Source organism: Macaca thibetana, chromosome 11, assembly GCF_024542745.1.
Source record: "Macaca thibetana thibetana isolate TM-01 chromosome 11, ASM2454274v1, whole genome shotgun sequence".
In the NCBI taxonomy this organism is placed as follows: domain Eukaryota; kingdom Metazoa; phylum Chordata; class Mammalia; order Primates; family Cercopithecidae; genus Macaca; species Macaca thibetana.
The window spans coordinates 13,384,006-13,405,264 of record NC_065588.1 but is presented as its reverse complement, the minus strand read 5'-3'; the positions used below and the strand labels follow the sequence as shown (position 1 = coordinate 13,405,264).

Genomic DNA, 21,259 nt, shown 5'->3' with positions numbered 1-21,259 from the left:
TTTTCAGCCTCCATTGTGTATTTTTGGTGCATTACTCTGTGCAGTTATTTCATCCGAGACAAGAAGGGGCTGGAAGATTGCCTGCTCCACATTCAAACCCTCCTTATCGTATTGGTGCTGACATGACACAAGGATATGCAGTCTTTACCTGGTCCTAATCGCTCACAGAAAGTTGCCAGTCCTTACTGCTCACAGAAAGTAGTGAAGCCTCCCTTCACTCACAGGGCCCACAGAGGTATGCCCTGGTTTATGTAATGAATGGGCTGCTACAAATAGGTGTGATGCGTGCCTTTGTGAATCACTTTATATTTTGAAGACACACTAGAGGAGCTGGCTATTTCAAAGAAACTTTACAAGTGCCTCATTTCTTAATGTCACAAGCATTTCTGATTTAAAATCATAAACTCTTTCTAATGTATTAGCTTATGAAGTTTCATGTTTTGCCTAAGAGGTTTAATTAAAGCAAGATAAAACTATGCTTAATAACATTCAGTTGCCTGAAAGAGCTATTGCAGAAATGCCTAATATATTACCAGAAAGTAGCTTAATGTCTCAAATAAATGTCAAGTTGTCCAAATCAAACTGATAGGCAGTTAATGAGGGATAAATGTCACAACTATCCATATTTTTCCACATTTTTTTTAGAAAGAAAACATTCACACAATGAAGGGAATCAGAATCTGTTTTTATATCCCTAGAGTTATAAACATTTGTATCAAAATATTTACAATTATAGTATATGAAATAATCTATTAACGAAGAAGCCCAATACAGTACTAGAACAATCCACCAAAATAATGCAAATTACATGAGACATAAATGTCACAGAACAGTAAGTAAAAGATAAGGGATACATGGTTTACTCCAGTCATAGTTCAACTTCTTAACAAAATTTGAGTATTTCCGTTGGATATGTCTGATATGTAAGTATACTTCTGCACTAAGACAGCCTTCTATAACCATGTGATAATTAAATCATAATAACAAAGTTCATCTTCCCACAGTTTTTGCTGGCCAATCTCTCTAACCCCAACCCAGGTAACTTGGTGGCTTGCCCTCAACATTTCCTTAACCAGAATAAACATAAAGAAATAGAATTAGTAATAATCCTTTTACATAAATACCAGAAATCATGGCATAACAAATCCCCAAAAATGAAAGGTATAAAAGAAATGGATGAGGCGAAAGCTAATAAAGAAAAGTAGGCAAGATGTCTCAGATTCTCCCTGGGGTAGACCTTCTCAGGGCAATAAACAAAAAGTTTTCCCAAAAAACCCCTTTAGACAGAATCTGAGATGGCTTAAAATAGCTGCTCCAGGGCAGAGCAATGCCTGCTTAACCAGGAATAATAACATACTACTTCTAAGTACTATATAGAGGTGCTCCTGCAGCTGCAGGCAGCTCATCTACCATCTGACTAGGTACTACAAGAGTTTTTCCTTTTCTATTTTAAAGAAAAGATCTGCCCATCACCTAGATTTTTATTTATCTCATGGGATTTTCTCATTTTCCTGGGAATGCAGGCACTCTGTTCTTATCATGGCTGAAATATAGTATGCTTAATACTTCACAATTATATAGCACCTTTCACCCAAGGGCCTGTTGTTTGGTTTTGGTTTACGTGTGTTTTAATCAGCTCCCAGAATTGCCATGCCTCACCTGTGAAGTGGGATAGGCAGGGTCCCTAAGAGTTGATCACTCCAGCTGGTGTCTAAGCCAGAGCTACTACTGAGCCTAGGAGCCCTGATCCTCAATATTGATCATTAGACAAAACTTCTTCAAAAACAGTTAACAGGAAGAGTAATAGGATTGTGCTACAAGCAGCCATGTCCATCTCTTTCCTGTTGTATACTTAAAAGAAACATTGACTGCATTGAGGGGAATCCTAAAAATATAACCCTAATATGGCACTGTTGCAAGACTGCCCCTTGGATCCCACAGTTTGTGTAGTACTTTCACCACCAAATTGTTCACTAGTAACTTTAGAGAAACTCCAGAAGAACTGACTTGGCTTTAAGCGAGAGGCCTAGCAAAGACCATGGCTTGAGGTCTCCATGAGGGACAGCCGTGTGTGAGGTCTGGACTGGGCTCTGAGCATCCCCCAGGTTTTCCATTGTGAAAAGCTCTCCTTCTTGGTTTAGCTAACCCACCAAGGTGACCTTACAAACTCTCTCTCCTCCTCCCATTTTGTCACTGAATTCCACAGAGCTAAGTATCTGTTCCAAAGAGGGACAATGGCTCGCAGGCCAAAGCCCCCCCAGGAGGCACTTCAAACTGGAATGTGATGTTTTGCTTTGGGTCAGAAGGGCAGGATGGCTTCCAGGCTTATCGTATTCATCACAAAGACAATATCTGCTCTTGCCAGAACTTGTACCGCTATTTTAACTCGGTGCAGTAGGTCTGTGGACCTCAGTGCATGACCCAGAATTCACCTCGGAAGTGGGGCTAGTGTTGTGGCAGCTGATGGGGCCCCAGACAGTGTGTGTCACTGAGAACAGCTGGAGGCCAAGTCTGGTGGCTGCAGGGAGGCTCTCTGGCCCCCATCAAGGGAGCATCAAAGTACTAGCCAACTACTTTCTCCCCAGGGCGGGGGCTTGGCAGCAGACAATCTCCTCAGTAATGGTTTGGGATTTGAGCTCCCCCTTTTCTTCCCCCTCCCCCCTCCCCATCTTGGTTTTTCCTGTACAGCAACCTCCACTTCCCTCCCAGATTCAACGGCTTCCTCCTCCCCACCCCCCAGATTCCCGTGAACTCGTCTGGCCTTATTTCTTTCTCAGGACCAGATAGAGAACGCCGATGATGAAGCTGAAGCAGAAGCAGATCCAGGCCAGGATATAGGAATAGCCGTGGTGATCTTCCGACCTGTAGTAGGTGTGATAGTCATTCGCATAACGATTAGTGTAGATGGACACCCCCACCAGCACGCACAGCCCTGCAGGGGAAAAGGAGATGTGTCAGTGTGTTTTCTTACATTAACATCGAGAAAAAGTTTTTCTAATTTTAAGAAGATCCTGTTTCCCTCATTGGCAATAGGAAAATGAACTCTGGTTGTTTGTCCCTAAACAGGAGTTCTGATGGATGTCCCCTGGGCCAAGCTCAATGGTATGTCGATAAATTAGAGGTGTCTGGGCTCTCCATATCTGCGCTCATTTGTGTGTCCATAGTGTGATGTAAAACACAGAACCTCATGCCTACCACCCAGCTGTTCTGTCTGGCCCTTGTGGGTCTAGGAAAGCTAATCAGGGATGAAAAAGAGCACGTCCTTCCACCAACCCGAGTATATTGGGAAAGAACAACAATTAAATGAGAATCACAATCATTGTGTGCATTGTGGCAGTGGTTTCATCTTTCTGAGAACTCCTACCTTTCTGCCTTCTTCAAGTGTCTTGTATACACGTGCTATTGACAGATAATGCGCTGCCACTTGGTAGCTACCGAGGAGCACTGGTTTTGAACAATGAAGAAGATGAGGGTTCTTAACCCAAGCAGCAGTTCAAGGTTTTCCATGAGAGAACAAATAACCAGAGGAGAAAATTGCACAAGGAAGTTTCACTGAACCATGTGCTAATCTGTCCAAGTTGCCAGTAGCCCCCATGGTAAGATGGACTTAACAATGTAAACTGGACTCAACCCATGAGATACTCACAGCACACCAGCATGGTGGCCCCCGAGAGGAAGAACCGGTTTCCCTTCTCCATGGTGAAGAGCTGGAACACGAAGACCAGGAGAGAGATGGCAGAGAAGATGATAGAGAGAATCATGAAGGCCTGCACTGTCTTCAGGGCATCTGTAGACACAGGGCGAGGAGAACAAGGGCATGGGGTCACTCCAGGGGCCGAACATTCCCTGACCACACCTATTGTCAGCACTGGGTCAATATCTTTATATATACCTTCATGGGCGTATGACAGGGTCCCATTGCAGAGAGTGTTGGTACAGTTATTCCAAAGACCTACTGATGCATTTCCCGCGTTGGAAACCACCCAGACCTGAAACCAGAAGGAAAGAAAATGTTGATTGAAAGCTGACCCTCTGATTTAAAAAGAAAATAACAAATCAGCTTGCATCGGGATCAAATATTAATGAAGACACTTTATCTAGCCATAACGATGGCTAAGCAGCCTATCTGTGGGTGGAAATAAGGTCCGATTAAAACTGAAGTCACAAAGATCCCAAGAGAAGAGAGACAGAAGAATGTGAAACCCAGAAAGAAATCACCTAGCCCTCTTTGGGTTCTACGATCTTCATGACTTAAAATAAACGGAAGTAATTCAACCACAGTGGTTTAAAATTCTAAGGTTCTGAGAAACAGAAATCCAGGATGAAGAAGCTGGCTTAAGTGTGTGCAATTCATATACTCTAACAAGATTGTTTCTTTTAAATCCCTGGTTGACCAGGAAAAAAAAGTGAAATGTCCAACTGGAAACAATTAAAAAACATAAGACCTACTGGGAAAATAACAATGAATCTGGTGGTTAATAAGCCCCTTTCATCTAAACAGAAGGATCAAACTTCACTGTCACAACATGCAAAGTAATTTGATAGTAAAATACTACAGCAAGTGCTTTCCTGTAGGGGCTACTAAAAGTTGAAGGGTGACTTGAATGGATTCCCCCAGGCTCATGATGGTGCCGCCATCCCTTCCTGCCTGGCCCAAGAAAAGGAATCATCCTTCTAGAATAGAAAACAAGTGCAGGGTTCTGTCTACATACACACAAATGCACACACTGGAAAGGCGGGGCCAGGCACATGCAATCACCTGCGCCAATCCCTGCTCTTCATTCAATAAACAGCTGTGTGCCGAGCCGTATATTAGGGGCTGGTAATTCACAGACGCGCAGCACTTTGGAGCTCATTAATACACTTTGAAGAAGCTTATCAGATTTATCTGGATAGATGTAAGAGTTGACATATAGAATGGCTAAATTACAAAATGAGGAGGTTGCATGGGTGGAGGTTGCCTTATCACAGTTATTCTTAAATTAGCCTTGCTTATGATCACACCCACCAATGTTTGCAAAGCTCTTCTAACTGAACTTTAAAACTCATTTATACTTTAACTGTGATAGGGACCTAAACAGATTCTGAAACCATGGTTTGCCGGCCTAGTGATTGGTGGCCTTGGTTTTTAAGTCCAAGGAGCTGGCTTGTTTTTTCTGAGAAAAGCACAAGTAAAAGCAAATTGGGTGCTATAAACCACCACTAGAGGTCAGAGTAGCCCAGGGTTCAGAGAGAAAAGACTCCCTCCACTTTTTTTTTTTCTTGTTTTGTCTGAGTTAGTTAATTAAGTGGCACTGGGTTAATCTTGCAAAACTCCGCTTTCACAGGCTACTCTTTGCTCAAAATTTGAATTCGCTGGTCTGGCAGTCAAAGCCTGTCATCCTCTCCTTCCTATCTATCCTTCTAATCAAGCTTCTCAGAAGGGGAAGTCCGGCTCCGGCCACTTAGGTGTGTGTCCTCCTTATCCTCTGACCAAAGCTTGTCCTTCCTACATGTGCTCCTTTGCTAGCACTCCCACCTGAATGCATCCCTATGATCCTTCCACCTTCCCTCTTTCACTAAGAGAAACCTCAGTCATCTACCAGTCCTCCAGGTTCACCTCAAGCTCCACTCACACCTGCTTCTGGGAAGGCTCTTCTAGAGCCCGAAGAAGCCACACTAGATCCTCCAGCCCTTAACCACCTACAGCTCTGGCAGGATCGCTCCTGTGGCTATTCACCTTTATCCTCTTGTTATTTAATTGTTTGAGGGGCAAGCGTGTGTTTATTTTGTTTTCCCACAACTGAGCTGTGAGTTCATGAAGGGCAAGGGCTGTGGCTTAAACTTCTTTTGTGCACTTGATGTAAATATTCGAATGATTTCTCAATGAGTGAATAAACAAAAGCATATTACTCACATTGGCAATGGTGCAAACAAATAGCATAATAACAGTGGCGATGTGGACCACAAATATACCAGCCAGCAATACCAACATCTTGGCTTTTGGTTTTTTGGTAACTCGTGAGCAAAGAGTTCTGAAAAGAAAAAGAAAGGGACAAAAACGGTTACTGTTGGATTTGATAAGACGACTCAGTTTTCCCACACATGTGGGCTCTCTGCTAACCTGGGGAAGAGCTGCTCTAAAAACCATCACAATCGAATCATAAATTCCTGAAAACACCCTGTAACCTAGCTCTGATTTGCCTAAGTGCCTATTCATCCAGTTATACGTACCTACATGGAAACAGAATTTGGTTTCTTCTTAGGCATTTACATACTCATTTCTCTAATACTTTCTATTTCAAATAAGGAACAAGAACATTTTATGATAACTGCTACTATTTTATTTTGTTTGTGTTTTAGAGGTTACAAATAGGACTTTGATTTTCAAAGAAGTAGACCTTTATAATTTCCAGGTCTCTGTGCAACAATGTCATATAAATGTCCATTTCCCACTAGGAAAATGTCCATGCTTTCATCGAATTGCTCACCCAGCACTTTTAATAGAAGCGAATGCCTTCTGAAGAATAGCAGCTATTACTCAATGCCCATATACTGAATAGGCTACTAATTTGATCCTGGATGAGATATAAAATGTGAAAGACACAATTCTATTATTATAATGCTGTTTGGTTTTCAATAATTATAACAACCTAATTACAGTTTAATGGTCTGGTCACTCCCGACTGAGCATTTCAGACTAGTATTACTATACCTGAGCCTCTGGACTCTGTGTGCCTCATGGCAGAAAGCCTGCCATTGGTCTGGGCAGAGAGTCATATTTTCCACAGCTCAGTGTGATGGTTCTGTATGCAACTTGAGATACCACCAAATGTGCCTTCTTGTACATGACATTTACACAAATTCCAACCCTTCAGGACTCAATACAGAAGATAGGCAAATGCATAAATCACAGGATGGGAGCATTGGGAACTAACATTGATTAAGAATGTACATGGATAAACAAAAGTTTTCAGCCGTAATGGCAGCAGAGAAGAAGGGAGCCCATTGATCATAAAGCCTAGGAAATAAAGGAAGTGTGAAGGATACACATGGGGGAGGCTATTCTGATTTATGTCAGCTACAGAAGGAGAGCTTTGTCATGCCTAAGACTGTCACAAAGCAGTGCAGGCTCAGAGGGACATCAAAAGGAAAGGGCTTGAGGTTATTCACACCCTAGGCAGTATGGATGTATGGATGCCCTAACCAAGGGAGGAGATGGCCAGGCACGTCCTGCAGTTGTTCCACTGCCCTCTCTCACTCCACCTAATTTAATTGATGCTTTGAATGTGCTTGAGCCACTTTCATGCCATACCATGTATTTATTAGAGAGCACTGATACTATAATTCCAACACTTCACATGCCTTTTATCTCCTCTTACTTTCTTCATCAGGCAACCAAAAATCTAGAATGATCTAATATACATCAGGGTGCCTTGCTCTCTGCAAGCAAGGAATGAGAGGCAGACACTGCTTCCACCATTCTCCCTGACCCTCTCCAGCAGCCCCTTCCCAATCTGGCCACTTCCTTCCAAACCAGGCTGTTTTTTCATGTGTCCAATTTAACTGCGAATGCAAAAATTATGACGTTTATCCTGCCTTTTCAGGGGAGAGGTTGGAGCTTTCATGTCTGCTATTAATAATCTCCCCACACATTCAAATTCATTTTTGCTTTTCTCGGGTTCTAGCACACCTCCACAATTTTCTGCTTGACTTAAATGCACAGCAAAAAGAGTTTTTTGAATCAGAGGTTGAATTAGAATCGTATCCAGTTATTTGACCGCTCATCTCAGTTTCCTCATTTAGAAAGTGGAAGTCGCAATGTCAATTGCAAAGGGAAGTGTGAGGATGAATTCAGATTGTTTATGTAAAACACCTAGTGTCTGGCACATGGCAGCTACTAATAATGGGGTTGCTTTAGCTGTGGTTATTATTATTACTATTATTCATAAGTGAAGCCAGGTAGCTGTTGACAACTCAACCCAGTTACTCAATCGCTAGGCTGCCCCATGTTAAGTGCAAGTAATAAGGTATCTGCTGTGTAGTCCACGAGGCAGGGTGTATAAAATCCTTTCAGTCCTCTTAGAAATTGTCATTTGTCTGACCCTTGCTCCTTAAGCGGGGAGACCTTTAAGAGCACACCCTCGGGAAAGACCAGGAGACAGTTCACTTTCTCAGCCCAACTTCCTCATACGCCCCAAGATTCACACCTCACCAGATCCTGATCTCCTTGCCCCCTATGGGGAAAGGAACAGGCTGATTGCAGGGAATTGCAAATATTACATAACGAATACTGATGTTTAATCCTCCTCGGGCTCTTCAAATGACTTTCTTGTTCCTGTTGCTTCTAATTTACAAACATCCTCTTCTTAAAAGCGGGAAAGGCTGGAGGGGCCAATAACAGAATATAATCCACCAAGTGAAGCCACTTAAATGAGTCACAGAAAACATTCCCTCCCTGATAGGGTGTTGGGAATTCAGCGGCATTTTGTCTCCTTGGGTTGCTCTGTAACCCCTAAAGTCAAGTCTGATTTCCTCTGCCCAGCTCACACTCTCTGTCTCAATGACCCCTCCCACGGCACCTCTACCTGGACCCATGCGTCACAGCCCTGGTGGTGTGTGTGAGTTCCTGGCCCCTGCATCCAGCTGACCATATGCCCCGCCCATTGCAGGCTGGAAGAATGGATGTGAGAATCAAGCAAAAGAGCAACTCTCTTTCATCTTGGATTTTTGTGATTGTGCCCTCCCTGTCTTTTCACCACGGAAAGAAGCAAAATGTCTGGAGTTAGCAAGTGGTCTTCTTGTGCGAAACACACAGTTCTCTCTGCTTTTAGCTGCTGTATCCAGCCAGAAGGAGAGGCTGTTTAGCTTGAGCTACAACTTCTCCATCTTTTCACTGGCCCATTATTTGTCAGGTTTTACTAATATCACTGTCAGTTTAGAGGGGCTTCCATTATTTTCAATGGCCTTCCCCCAACACAGGTGAAAACAGAATGAATTATCATCTTGAGTTTCTGGGCTGAATCATCCCTAGTTACCCAGTCTCTATACTGGGCTAGATACCTCTTGCCCCCAGGGGACCCCTCAGTTTGGGAGGGGGTGATCATTGAGGTCTTTATGAAAAAGCCATTAGTGGTACCTAATGGGTAAATGTCTATACACTTATCAAATAGCAGAGTAGAATAGCAGAAGAACCCTTGCTCCTAAAACTTCCACCCACCCATTACTTGCAGGGTAGCTTGTGGGGAGATTCATTCCCTGCCCCACTGTGAATCTTGCTTCATACAAAGGCACTGAAGAAAATACCATGTATGAGAATTTATACATTGGAAGTGTTGGTGGCTACTACTTACTTCTTAGCAGTGTGTTTCACTAAAACAATAGTAGACTTCTCCGTCACCCCTCTCCAAAATGCTATGGGTGGCACTCTCCAGTGGAAAGCATACCCCAGTCCTAGTGAGGCAGCGCAAACCAAGATGCAGAGAATCACAGCATTGCAGTTCTGAATACTTTGAAGCAAAACCTGCTTTTTGCAGAGCATTTGGTGCACTGGGCAGTCCCAAAGTTGTAGGGGAATGCTCATAACAGCGTTCATTTGTGGTGCTTAGACTCCCAGACCTAGGCCAGCAGAGCTTATCAATTCATTGCATTTTTAAAGAACAGGCCATCCACTGACTTCTATGTGGATGCCAGGAACACATTTCTGTACCCACCGCTGTGAGTGGAGGATGATCTCTTTCTTAAGCCTCACCTACCTAACATACGTGGCACAGGGGCAGTCAGGGGCTGGGTGGGAAACTGAGGAAGGTATAGGAGCCATGTATGGTGACTCTGGAGAGAAGTATTGTTAACAGAAATGGAGATCAGCACCTCAGAGCCACACACGGGTCTCTGATATCCCTTTTCTGTTTTTTCTGTCCTAATGGACAGGCTTGCAGTTCCCTACCTCTGACCACCATCTTTTGTTTCTGACCACTGTTCTTCCTTTTCTTTCCGCATTGCCCAGACCGCACTACAGCAGACGTGTCTTTGTGCTCCTAGCTCTAATGCAAACCTCACAAACACTGACCATTCAGTATTTAGATAAAGTTCTTAGCTAACAGAATAGCTAATATAGTTATAGTTAATAGAAATAACCCTGAGGGAGTTCGAGACCATCCTGGCTGACATGGTGAAACCTAGTCTCTACTAAAAATACAAGACATTAGCCGGGTGTGGTGGCACATGCCTGTAGTCCCAGCTACTGGGGAGGCTGAGGCAGGAAAATCGCTTGAACCAGGTAGGCAGAGGTTGCAAGGAGCTGAGATCGCTCCATTGCACTCCAGCCTGGGCAACAGAGCAAGACTCCATCTCAAAATAAAATAAAATAAAGAAGATTAAAATTGCTCGTGGCTATAGCTCCAAAGGGCTAACTAATACGAGACATGAGAGAAGGGAAAGAGGGATAACCAAACCTCTCAAGTTATCTCCATCCATTTAAATCTTTATTGGCTTCTTGCCTCCCTCTTGCACCACACACACACACGCACACACACACGCACACACACACACACACACATACACACACACAAATGAAACAATCAAAGGAACACAGACCTGAGACTGCCATACATTGCTTTGTTGCCTTTGTTCAGGCAGCCTAACACTTTTAGGGTTCTCTAACCAGTGAGAAATTACTCAGGCCCACATGGGAGCCTTTCCTTTTCTGGTGGGTAACTAAATCTGCAGCGACTTTGAGAATAATTGACTTCTAAGAAACAGAAGGGAAGTTTAGAGGTGCATAATTTGGCTCCGTGATTGCTAAGCTAGGAGTCAGATAACTTCCTCCTGTCCAGAAGTGTGTGTGCTTATTGAACTGCCATGGGGCCTGGAGGCAGCAGCAATTCTTTAAGTGTGGCCTAAAACACAATAACTGGGAGCAATACAATAGAACAGAGCAACCAAAAACCCACTTCTTCAGTGAAGGAAGTGGTCAAAATCCTGGGGCTTGAGTCACTGAAGAATTAGCCTTAGCCGAGGGGTGGGAGGGGAGCGTGCTCAGAAATCAGGGACTGAAGACGATGCAAACACTGGGGGAGGCCCTCGGGGCTCAAATTTCCATGATTCATTTGAGAATGGGTAAGATTCTCCCAGATGAAAGGCATCATGGAGGCCTTCTCTACAAGAGGGCACGAGAGAGCTTTCTGAGAAGCAGGGGATGGATCTGGCTGGCATTTCCATGGCAGCTTAAGAAAGACCAGGTTTTTTTCTGGGGAGAAGACAGCAGTAATGACCACTGCCAAATGTCCTATCTTCCCTTCCCCTCATTCCACTTTTGTTGCCCAAAACCTCACAGTCCTACCCTGAGTTTCTACCTCCATTACTCATCTCACATCCTTCCTTATGTTCCATTTCCACTGCCACTGTCCAGTTCAGGTCCTAGCCTGACCAAGGCATCAGCCTCACCCATGACCCTGTCTCTGAACGCCTCCCCTCTAACATATCTTCTACCCTGCTATTGGGTTATCTGACCATGGCACTCCCCTGCTCAAGAACCTCCAAACCCCCACCACTAACCACCACCAATCACCAGGAAAGAGGCTCCAAGCACCTCAAGCCAGCCCTTGCAATCCCAGGCCTCGGATTTCCAAAAATAAAAGCCCTGCTTTGTATTCTTCTTTCCGTGACAGTCTATCAAATTCTTTTCAACCAAGCTAAAATCCTACCTCTTCTAAAAAGCCTTCCCAGACCCACAGGTTAGGAGTAGTTTTCTTTTCTCTCTTATTTTATTGCCCTCACATAGCTTTTCATTAAAACCGCTAATGATAGCCCTAAGATTTTAAGTCCCTGAAGGGAGAGTCTTGCCTATGACAGGTACCAAACAAATATCTGTTCAATGAACAAATAAATGAATTAAGGATGCCCATAATTTCTTCCCTATGGAAAAATAATCAATGTCAAAATGACTGAAGACTTCATAATAACCACAGAATTCTAGAGGGAAAATATTTCCTTTTTTTTTTAACGTACATAGACTTTAGTCCTTTATTATTTTTCAGAAATTGTTTAATACTTTACTACAACTATGTATTGAGCATCTTATTGTATGCAAACTTTATTATATATTTCTATATAAATACCTACGTAAATACGTGACTGTTTCCTGAGTGCATTTGAATACACAAGGGTATATATGTGTGTGTTGCCTTTTGTTCAAGAGGAAATAAGTGAATTCAAAGAGAATGTCTTAAATTTCTAAACGCTAGTTTGTCTGCAGATGTAATCTTTCTCTCTACTTCTTTGAATTATAGAATCTCAGGACTGAAGAGGGAGGTCTTTAAAATTCCTTTTCAGTTCAAGAAAGTCATCTACAGATCTAGACCAAAGAACTATCTAAATCATGCTTAACCTCCTCCAGTCATGGAGAGCTCACTACCTACCAGGATCCCCTCCCCAGTTAGAATGATTTTTCTGACAATACGTCCAAGTGTGCTCTTGGCAACGACCACCACCACTTTTAATTCTGCCGGTGACATTACCCTACTAGACTAATTCTTCCTCTTTCTAGCATGGTTGTCTTCACAGAAGAACTACCAGGTTATCAGAAGATTCACCAGAGGCCCTCACCTTAGATCTCAAAATCTCAGTCAAGTCATAACACAGTCCTGAGATTACTGCTAGACACTCCCTTTTTGTTGGACAATGTTTTTCTGACAGTGAAATTCTGATCTCTTTCTGGATAACTGTAAACTTTGGAGAAAGCTTTCTCACAGCATCTGACCAAAGACATGGCCCTTCCTCCAAGGCATGAGGAGAGAGAGAGAGGCGTAGCCGCCGCTTCTGGTCAACTGACCCCCATGAGTCAGCCATCCCCACACCACCTTCCTCAGCGTGACACCTGAAACTCCGCAGCTGCCTCTCCTTCCTAAGGACATCGCGCAGGGTGGCACGAAAGCCTTTCTGTCCTCTGCGCACGTCAGGAGCATTTTGCTTTTGTTGGTTTGCTTTTGATGTGTTTGTTTCCCATGAAGGATCATTTGGTTGGCAAAATGGATGCTCATGTTACCACAAAAGCAGAAAAGGAAGCACTCCTTTCTGGGGGCAGCCAGAGAGGATGTGTCTGGAGGAGGAAAAGACTGGGATTAAAGGCAGGCTGAGTGGATGAGACCTTGGATGAGCCTCTCTGGCCATTGTTATTGTTGTTTTATATCAAGTGTACTTTTCCATTCTCAATATTGTTTTTATGCAGGAGTGGGAAAGCAGGGTATTAATTTCTCCGTGGGAAACATGCGAAGAAAAAGAATTCTCAGGGGCCATTTCCTTCGGCCTCTACATAGCTCATGTTTGGTGTGGAAGGAAGGAACCTCAGGTAGGACTTGATGTTGGAAAATACAGGGCAGTTTTTATGACCAGGGGAAACATCGTCAATCAAGCAGCAAAAGTAATAGGAACCTACATGCTGCAGGGAAAACAATTATTTTTTTCATCTCCCAAATGCAGGCTATCATAAATGGGGGTGATTATACAGCAAGTCGTGTTTGTCTGGTGCTGTGTAGTCTAGCACAGAGTCTCACATAGTTAGGGGTGAGGAGCCAAGGGGTGGGTTGCGAGTGGGGCAAGCCCGCTATATGAGAGAGAACCTATTGGAGAACCATATTCTTATAATAAATCTGCCTCCTACCAACTGCTGACTTTGGAAAAATCACATAACTTCTTTCGTCAGTGGCTCCTAGAGGCACAGAGTTCAAAGTAGCACAGAGCAGGGCTTCTCAGCTCCAATCCTGGTTCCACCACACCTGAACTGTGACCTGTAGACCTCAAAGGATTAGCGTGAGGGCTGAAGGCCTGTGCCAGGCACAGAGCGGGGGCCACACAGTTCCTGGTTGGTTGGTCTCTTCCTCTGTGTAAAGTGAGAGGCTCAGGCCAGGGAAATGGGCCTTATGCTTCCCTGGCAGAGCCTGAAGACCAACGATTATGCTAAAAGCAAACAAGCGGCATGAATATTGTTTTTGCAAATGCTCCCAAGGAGAATAACCTCACTCTCTTATTTCCGCTTGTCCTCCTTTGTGTCCAAGGGAGGGGGTGGATTTGGGCAACAGTTGCAAAGACTGAGGCCAGACCTGGGCTGTGAAGTTGGGGCCCAGCCCACTCCCCCAGACTGCAGCTGGTTAAGGGATCGGGCGATGTTCCCTGGGTGAGGACGGAAGCGTGAGTTGCCTTCTGCTTTTGACAAAGGAGTGTTCTGGCAGCCAGAATGTCTTCAAGGGAGAAGCTGCCAAGATAATAACTAGGGGTTTGGGAAGAAAACCTAGGTGTGGCCCAGCCCCAGCGGCGCTTGGGCGGGACCAACAGTAGATGGCGGCAACATGCTTCAACCAGCAAAGCTGCAGCCTCCTGGAAGGCGGCAAGCTGGGAGGGGAGGCCCCTTGCCTACAGACACCCCAGACCCATCAGGTGGGCTCAGGGCTTCATTTCAATTCGTTCTTTAGAGGTTGAGAGGCACTGAGGTCATTCAGTCCAACCCCTTGATAAGAAGGAAATGCACGTCCCCAAAGGAGAAATGGAATCGAATCAGAACTGAAGCCATTTCGCACCTTCCAGGCAGGGCTCTTCCACCTGGCATGATTTTCTCTCTCCTGTCTCTTGGCTTAGGGTTTGGTGGAAGTTCTAGAACTTCTACCAGATCTACTGTTCTCTCTTTTCCTCCTACATTCTCTGAGTTAATCAGAGAGTCAGCATACACCCCTTAAAACTGTGTCAATTATAAAAACACATGGTCTTCAGAGGCCACTGCTTCTCCCTTCATTTTGTGGAGAAGGCCCACCCAGCAGAGCCAGCCTGCCTGGCCACCACAGGCCCGAACCAGATCCCCCTGCAAACTCCAAGCAAGCTTCTAACCTTCTAACCACAGGAATCCCCACCCCACCCAGACCTGGAAACTATCTTTCAGTAAAGGGAAGCTCCAGGTCTCAGCTTCAGAACTTTCTCTGAGATCAATGTGAACACACGGGCTTGCCCCAAGCTAGCTGTTTCAGGGTCGCAAACCTCTCTCCAACTCCCCTTCTCCAGCGTCCTGGGGAAGGGTCTTTGAGTCTTTGAAACGAGAGGTCTAAGGATCAAGGACCCCGTTTTGCTCTCAGCTCTGATCTGACCTGGAAGAGGAGAAACATTGAAGAGGTTCCAGCCTGGTGGGCACCCATAGCGGAAACTCAAATGATACCAAAGAGGTGTCAACTATCCTGAAAAAAACAAGAGGAAACCAGTGCAACAAAAGATTCTTCACAGGGGACAAAGAATACAATTCTGACCGAAGGACTGTCCTGAAACATTGAGGGTAGGTGGTCCCCAAAAAAGAGCGGAAGGATGGGAGGGGTAACAGCCTCATCACTTCTCCCTTGCTCTTTCTCCATCCACTTAGCTTTTTGTCTATCCACTTTGTCTTTCTCTATCAACTTAGCTCTTTCTCCCACTTCTAGGTCTTTCTGTCTGCCTCCTCCCTCAACACACAGCCTGGGAAATAGCATCCCACTTGCTCTCCCTCCCTCCCTCCTGTCTTAGTCACACCTTCCTCTTCCTCCTCTCAAATTGTTCCTCATTGGCTCCTGTCCACACCTATACACCACACCCTCATGCTGCAGGGTCTCCCTCCTCGAGAAGAGGGTGGAGTTTGTTCCCAGGGCCAGCTCAGTTTCTCCCTGAGCCTGATTCTGTTCCTGGTGAATGCTTTGCTGTTGTCAATGTCTTCGCAGACTCAGCCTGCCCTCCTCATGTGAGCTGGCACCCTTTACGTTTAATTACTCAAACCTCTTTCTTTTATTCCTAGTGCCGGGTGAACGCTCATGGCTGAGAGTAAGTCCGGGGAACACCATGCCTAAAGAATCTGTGAGTGGATGGGGCAGAGGAGGCTGCGTGGGTCCTCAAGGAACCTAGGAGACGAGAATCCTCTGAAAAATGCCCATTTCAATGCCACGCGTTGCCCTGTTTCACTTTTCTATCAATTTTTACAGATTAAACTAGCTGCTAGCGTCAGCCCAAGGGATTCCTCAAAACAGAAATGGTAGGATCTTAATTTTTTTGTTTTTCGTTTCTTTTTTGGTGTTTTGTTTGGTTGGTTTGTTTTGTTTTGAGAAGGGTCTTGTTTCGTCACCCAGGCTGGAGTGCAATGGTACAATCGTAGCTGACTGCAGCCTCAAAGCCCTGGGCTCAATCAATCATCCTGCCTCAGCTTCCCAAGTAGCTGGGACTACCCGCATGCACCACCCCGCCCTGCTGTTTAAAATTCTTCTTTCAGAGACAGGTCTATGTTGCCCAGACTGTTCTCAAACTCCTGGGTTCAAGTGATCCTCCCACCTCAGTCTCCCAAGTAGCTCGATTACCACGCCTGGCTGAATCTTAGAATCTCAGAGCCATAAGGGGTGTGAAAGAACCAACAGGTTCAACTTCCGAAAGCAAAAGACAAGTGATAACACCACTTATCTAGTGATAACACCACTAGATAACACCACTGCCCCTCTGTCTTCCTAGTCAGCTGTCTGACATCTGCTCCAGGATTCTTGCCGCGGTTTCAAGCTGTGCCGAAGGGGCTCTCTAGTTTAACTACCCTCTTTGAAGAAACAATTCATGAAACAGGCTCAGCAAATAGAAAAACTGTCACAGCCACATAAGGCCAAGGGCACCATTCAGCAGAGGAGTCCATCGTAGTTCCAGGGAAATGCCATCTCCACCACACAAAAGAAAACCTTGACCCAAACATTTTGTTAAAAAGGAAAAGACTGAAGCAGCAATCACCACAGGTGTTTGTGCTTTCATCTTTCTCCTTCACTATCAGTGACTCTCCCAGGTAAATTGAAGGAAATGGTTTTACCCAGGCAGGACGCCAGGGACTGAAGTGTTGCAAAGAGTAGTTTCAGGACATGTGTATGTCGGGGCTGGGTGATGGAGATTCAAGTAAACCCCTAACTGGAACCATATTTGGGCTTCCTTCATTACTGAATAGCAAGTGCAGTCCGGAAATTCAAGATCACCTGGGCGGATCTGGGAAGAGTATTAGAAAAGGGAAGCCTATGGTGAGAAAATTCCTGTTCTACACTGGTCAAGATGTAGGAGCTCTTCTCAAGGGGTTGATACCCAGATTGCTGGCCAGCAATTACAAGGAGGCTACATTTGATGGGCAGCCTGCTCCCGTAGTTACTATGATGGGTGGTGACAATGTATAGGCGTGGGCTACGTGAACTATGGACCAAGTTATGGGACAATCCCCAAGTTATGGGACAATCCCCTAGCTAGAAGCCTGTGTCCTGGTATTGGATTGATGTAACCATGACTTAGTAGGTAGCAACACTGGGTGTGTCCCTCCAAGTATGTACATCTGAGAGTCCCAAATATGCCTGAGCTTTTGTGTTAGGCAGCTATGTACATACATGTGGGAAGTTAAAGAGGGAACCATATCCATGCATTTAGAAAATGAAAATACCTCCAAATCAAAAACCCCGTGAGTATGATTGACTAAGAGCATAATTCCAAGCTTCAAAAATGCTCCCTGCCCTTCTGAGCCTTAGGCTAAAAAAAAAAAAAAAAAGAAGAAGAAGAAGAAAAGATAATGCAATGTAGATCCATCAAGTTGTATTCATTAAATATTAAATAGGCATTAAGTGTTTAGAGGATAAGGATCATTGGGTGAAGCAACAACGAAACCAGAATAGATATTTTCTGAGTTGTTTCAGGTCAGCAGAATCAGGAAGTTATAAGGAAGTTGATTTCGCTGGATTTAAGGAACTTTAATAAAATTAGAGCTAGCCTGCTGGGGGAATGAGTGTGGAGATACACACTGAGGTTCTGAGCTCCCCACATCTGGAAATTTTAAGATCTGTAGGATGGCCATCTGTTCAAGATGGTGTAAAAGTTAGATTTCTGCACACAGTAGGAGAATGAATGAGATCCAAGATCCCTCCCAAATTTAGAATTCTGTGAACGAAACGAAGGATGAAATGGAACTGACTTGCCTCGTGCCCTTTCCTGTGGCGACGGTTCAGTTATGTGCCCCACCAGGCTCCATAGAGTCTACAGAAAAGCAGTCTTGCCTCATCCCCAAGTTTTCCTAGGTCTTCAAGGTGTCTCTCTCCAGTAGCCCCTGTGGATCTGGCACTACCTGAAATTCCTAGAACCACCCAGAGCAAGCCAAGAGGGTCTGCATTCCCGGGCAGGGGGTCTCCATGAAGCCCACTGACAAGGCTGGGAACTTGATGGGCCTAATCTGGTCTCTGGAGGAAGCAGGAAGGGCTGAGGAAGGCGTAATAAGTCCTTTCCACAATCCACAGAAGGGACGTCTTTCCTTTCCCCAGCGGTCTGCCCAGCAGTCCTGGGAGATAGCCAGATTCTAAGGATGTGATCTGCTCCGAGTTGAGTTGGTTCTTGATGGCCTTTTGCCAACTCCCAAGACAGTGTAGTACCCACAAACAATGTAAAATGTGGGGGGCCCTCTGACCAGGGCGCCAGACAGGATGTCCTGCAGCCCCCGCCCCCGCCCCATTCTTCGGAGTCTGGGTGGAATTGGATCTGCCCCTGAGGGTGGGAGGGGTGGAGCGGGAGGCGGGAGGTGGCGGGAATAACCCTCACATTTCTGTATTGTCAAAGCTGAAATCCAGAAAAACTCTCACAGCTAAGGGATTCTCTCACTACTTCTTGGAGGAAGAGCAGAGCGCAGGAATCAAAACGGCGTTTTGCTAAATTGTCTTCAAACTCCAGCAAAGTAACATGTAGTATATTTTCTCATGTATAAAGCTGCAGTATCATGTGAAACGTTGCCACAAATAATGCAGTTCATGATGGTTTACACTCCCAACGTTTTCGGGGCTTTCCGTGCGCTGACTGGTTAGACAGACATTGCTTATTAGTTTTAACCTGCACAGAACTAAAAGATTTGTATAATTTTCGCAGGATATTAACACTATTGATTTAATAATGGCTTCTCTAATCCACATCCATGTAGTGTGGAAATAATAAACATTTGAAGCAAATGTAGGAGTTCCCTTCATCTTGAAAAGTTGCCCTGGTGCCTACTCAATCATCCCCCCGGGGCAGTTTTACAAGGCGCGTTGCCTGCCCAACACAGGGCTGATTACATCTAAATCTTCTCTCCCAACCTACTGCGCTTCTAAAGGAAAAGCCTAACTTTGTCAGACAAGCTGAATCCTGTCATTCTCATCTTGTTTACTTGGGGAAAAAAAATATACCAGTATCTTACGTTGAAATGGGCCACACCTCAGTAGACACTCACCCAATATGCTAACCTAAAAAAAAAAAAAACAAAAAAAGGAAAAAGCACCCTTCTTCATTCCTCCTGATTTACTTCATGATTAGCATGAGTATTTGCATTTATACAACCACATTTTGGGAACGAAAGAAAAGATAGGCATTTCAAAACAATCACTGCCTTCCATGCAGAGAAATTCCACATCCACTTGCTTTTAAAAGTTCTTTTATCGTTTCTGATATGCCATCTTTTCACTGAGCACTGAAAGGCAGCTTTTTCTGGGGTGAAAGCACAAAGCCACTCAACAATTTTTAACAGGCACAGATGTTCTCCTGCCCCACCCTCTTCTCCAAACCCAGCTTCCCTTTTGCCTCCCCCGCCCTCCACATCTGGCCAAGAGAAGGCATCTGGAATCCTCATCAGCTCCTGCTTCCACCAAATGAACCACTCCCACGTTTCATTTGAAACACCAGTTGCCTCCCTCTCTTTCACTCTGTAACGGTTTTCTTTTTTTTTTCTTTTTTCTTTTTTTTTGAGATGGAGTCTCACTCAGCTGCCCAGGCTAGAGTGATCTCCAGCCTGGGCAGCTGAGTGGTGCAATCTCAGCTCACTGCAACCACTGTCTCCCGGATTCCAGCAATTCTCCCGTCTCAGCCTACTGAGTAGCTGGAATTACAGGCACCTGCCATCATGCCTGGCTAATTTTTGCATTTTAGTAGAGACAGGGTTTCACCATGTTGGCCAGGTTGGTCTTGAACTCCTGACCTCAGGTGATCCACCCGCCTCAGCCTCCCAAAGTGCTAGTATTACAGGCGTGAGCCACCGTGCCCGGCCAACAGTTTTCTTTAAACAAACCAATCCCCCTCTTCCCATCCTATGAGGAGAAAAAAATACTTAAATTTAAACAGAAATGAATAGAGAAGAAAACAGGCAGGAAAAGCAATGTCAAAAATAAACTGAAAACCAGTTATCTATCCACTACCACCCAAAAAATCCCAACCAACAACCAGCGAGCAGAGAAAAAATTCAAGTCCTGAAGCAATCAGAATCAAAACTGATTTGAGGTGAAAACCATCTGGGCAGTTCCCAATGTCATTTCCAAGGTGTGTGGTGTTTCCTCCATAAACAGCATCCTACCCCAGTTTGTTTCAAAGTCCCTGCTCCCTCCACATCCTAGAACGAGAACCCGGCCACTGCCAGGCACGATTTCAGTCCCGTCCCACTGATTTCCCCAGACTCCGTCCTCAAAATACACTTTTCTGAACTTTCTGGAAAAAGTTGTCTCTGTATCCACTTTGAGCCAAAAGTTTCAAGGATCATAGAAAAATAGCAAAGGAAAAAAGTAAAAGCAAAGCTTAGATGGGGTCAGAAGAAGGAGAGCCGTGGAAAGGAAGGAGAAGGTTTGCTGAGAGTCCCCTCAGCGTTAGGAGCTGTCTTACCTGGAGAGTCCCAGCGACAGAGGCGCTCTGAGTGGCGGGTGCTGGCAGCAGCCCTGGTCCGCTCTTCTGGAGGTATGCGACCGCACTGAGGGGAGGGACCTGCCTCCCGAGGTTATAAGTTTCCCCTGCTGGTGTACTGGGGTGTGTAATGGGCGGTTTCTTTTCACCGTGTTTTAAAGGAGTTTCTATGAATCAGTCTGGCTTTAAAAAAAAAAAAAAAAGATTTGTTGGTAAGCTACGCCCTGCTAAGCTGGCAGTCAGTCAAGAGTGGCTGGGAGTGAGCCATCAATTCAAAGAACCCTGTTGTAGGCTGTCTCTGACTCAGACACACAGACCACAGTGGAAAAAGGAGTGACATTGCTTCAAATGAGTAATAGGATCACACAAATAGATCTGTTTACTGAAGCCCATTCCTCCTCACCAAAAAGGAGACTTGGTTACCATGGGCATAAGGCAAAACACAAGGTTTCAGCCTGGGAGGGGGAGTAAAGGGGCCAGTGTCCTGCTGACGTCCTAGGTCATCATCAAGCGAGATTCCCAGTCTTCCTCCCCCATTAAATGCATCAGCTGCTGCACACTGTCAGGAATTATCAGATTCCTTCTTTTATTT

At 44.9% G+C, this 21,259-nt stretch overlaps 1 protein-coding gene across 1 annotated transcript; it reads right to left on the bottom strand.

Moving 5' to 3' along the window:
* Positions 1-664: 664 nt before the first annotated feature.
* Positions 665-20,848, bottom strand: EMP1 (epithelial membrane protein 1). The gene is made up of 5 exons (XM_050748290.1): positions 20,650-20,848; positions 5,897-6,014; positions 3,893-3,989; positions 3,647-3,787; positions 665-2,932 (listed from the first exon to the last, which is right to left on the bottom strand). Exons 2-5 carry the CDS (start codon positions 5,972-5,974, stop codon positions 2,763-2,765), a joined length of 486 nt encoding a protein of 161 aa, XP_050604247.1. The 5' UTR covers positions 5,975-6,014; positions 20,650-20,848; the 3' UTR covers positions 665-2,762.
* Between the last annotated feature and the right edge of the window lie 411 nt (positions 20,849-21,259).

What these genes read in the sequence shown, in the direction of transcription:
- EMP1 (XM_050748290.1), bottom strand. Translation starts at nt 5,974, where the DNA reads ATGTTGGTATTGCTGGCTGGTATATTTGTGGTCCACATCGCCACTGTT. An exon ending in TTGTTTGCACCATTGCCAAT is followed by an intron (nt 3,990 to 5,896) that starts GTGAGTAATATG and finishes TTCTGGTTTCAG; the next exon opens with GTCTGGGTGGTTTCCAACGC. An exon ending in CCTGTCATACGCCCATGAAG is followed by an intron (nt 3,788 to 3,892) that starts GTATATATAAAG and finishes CTGTGTCTACAG; the next exon opens with ATGCCCTGAAGACAGTGCAG.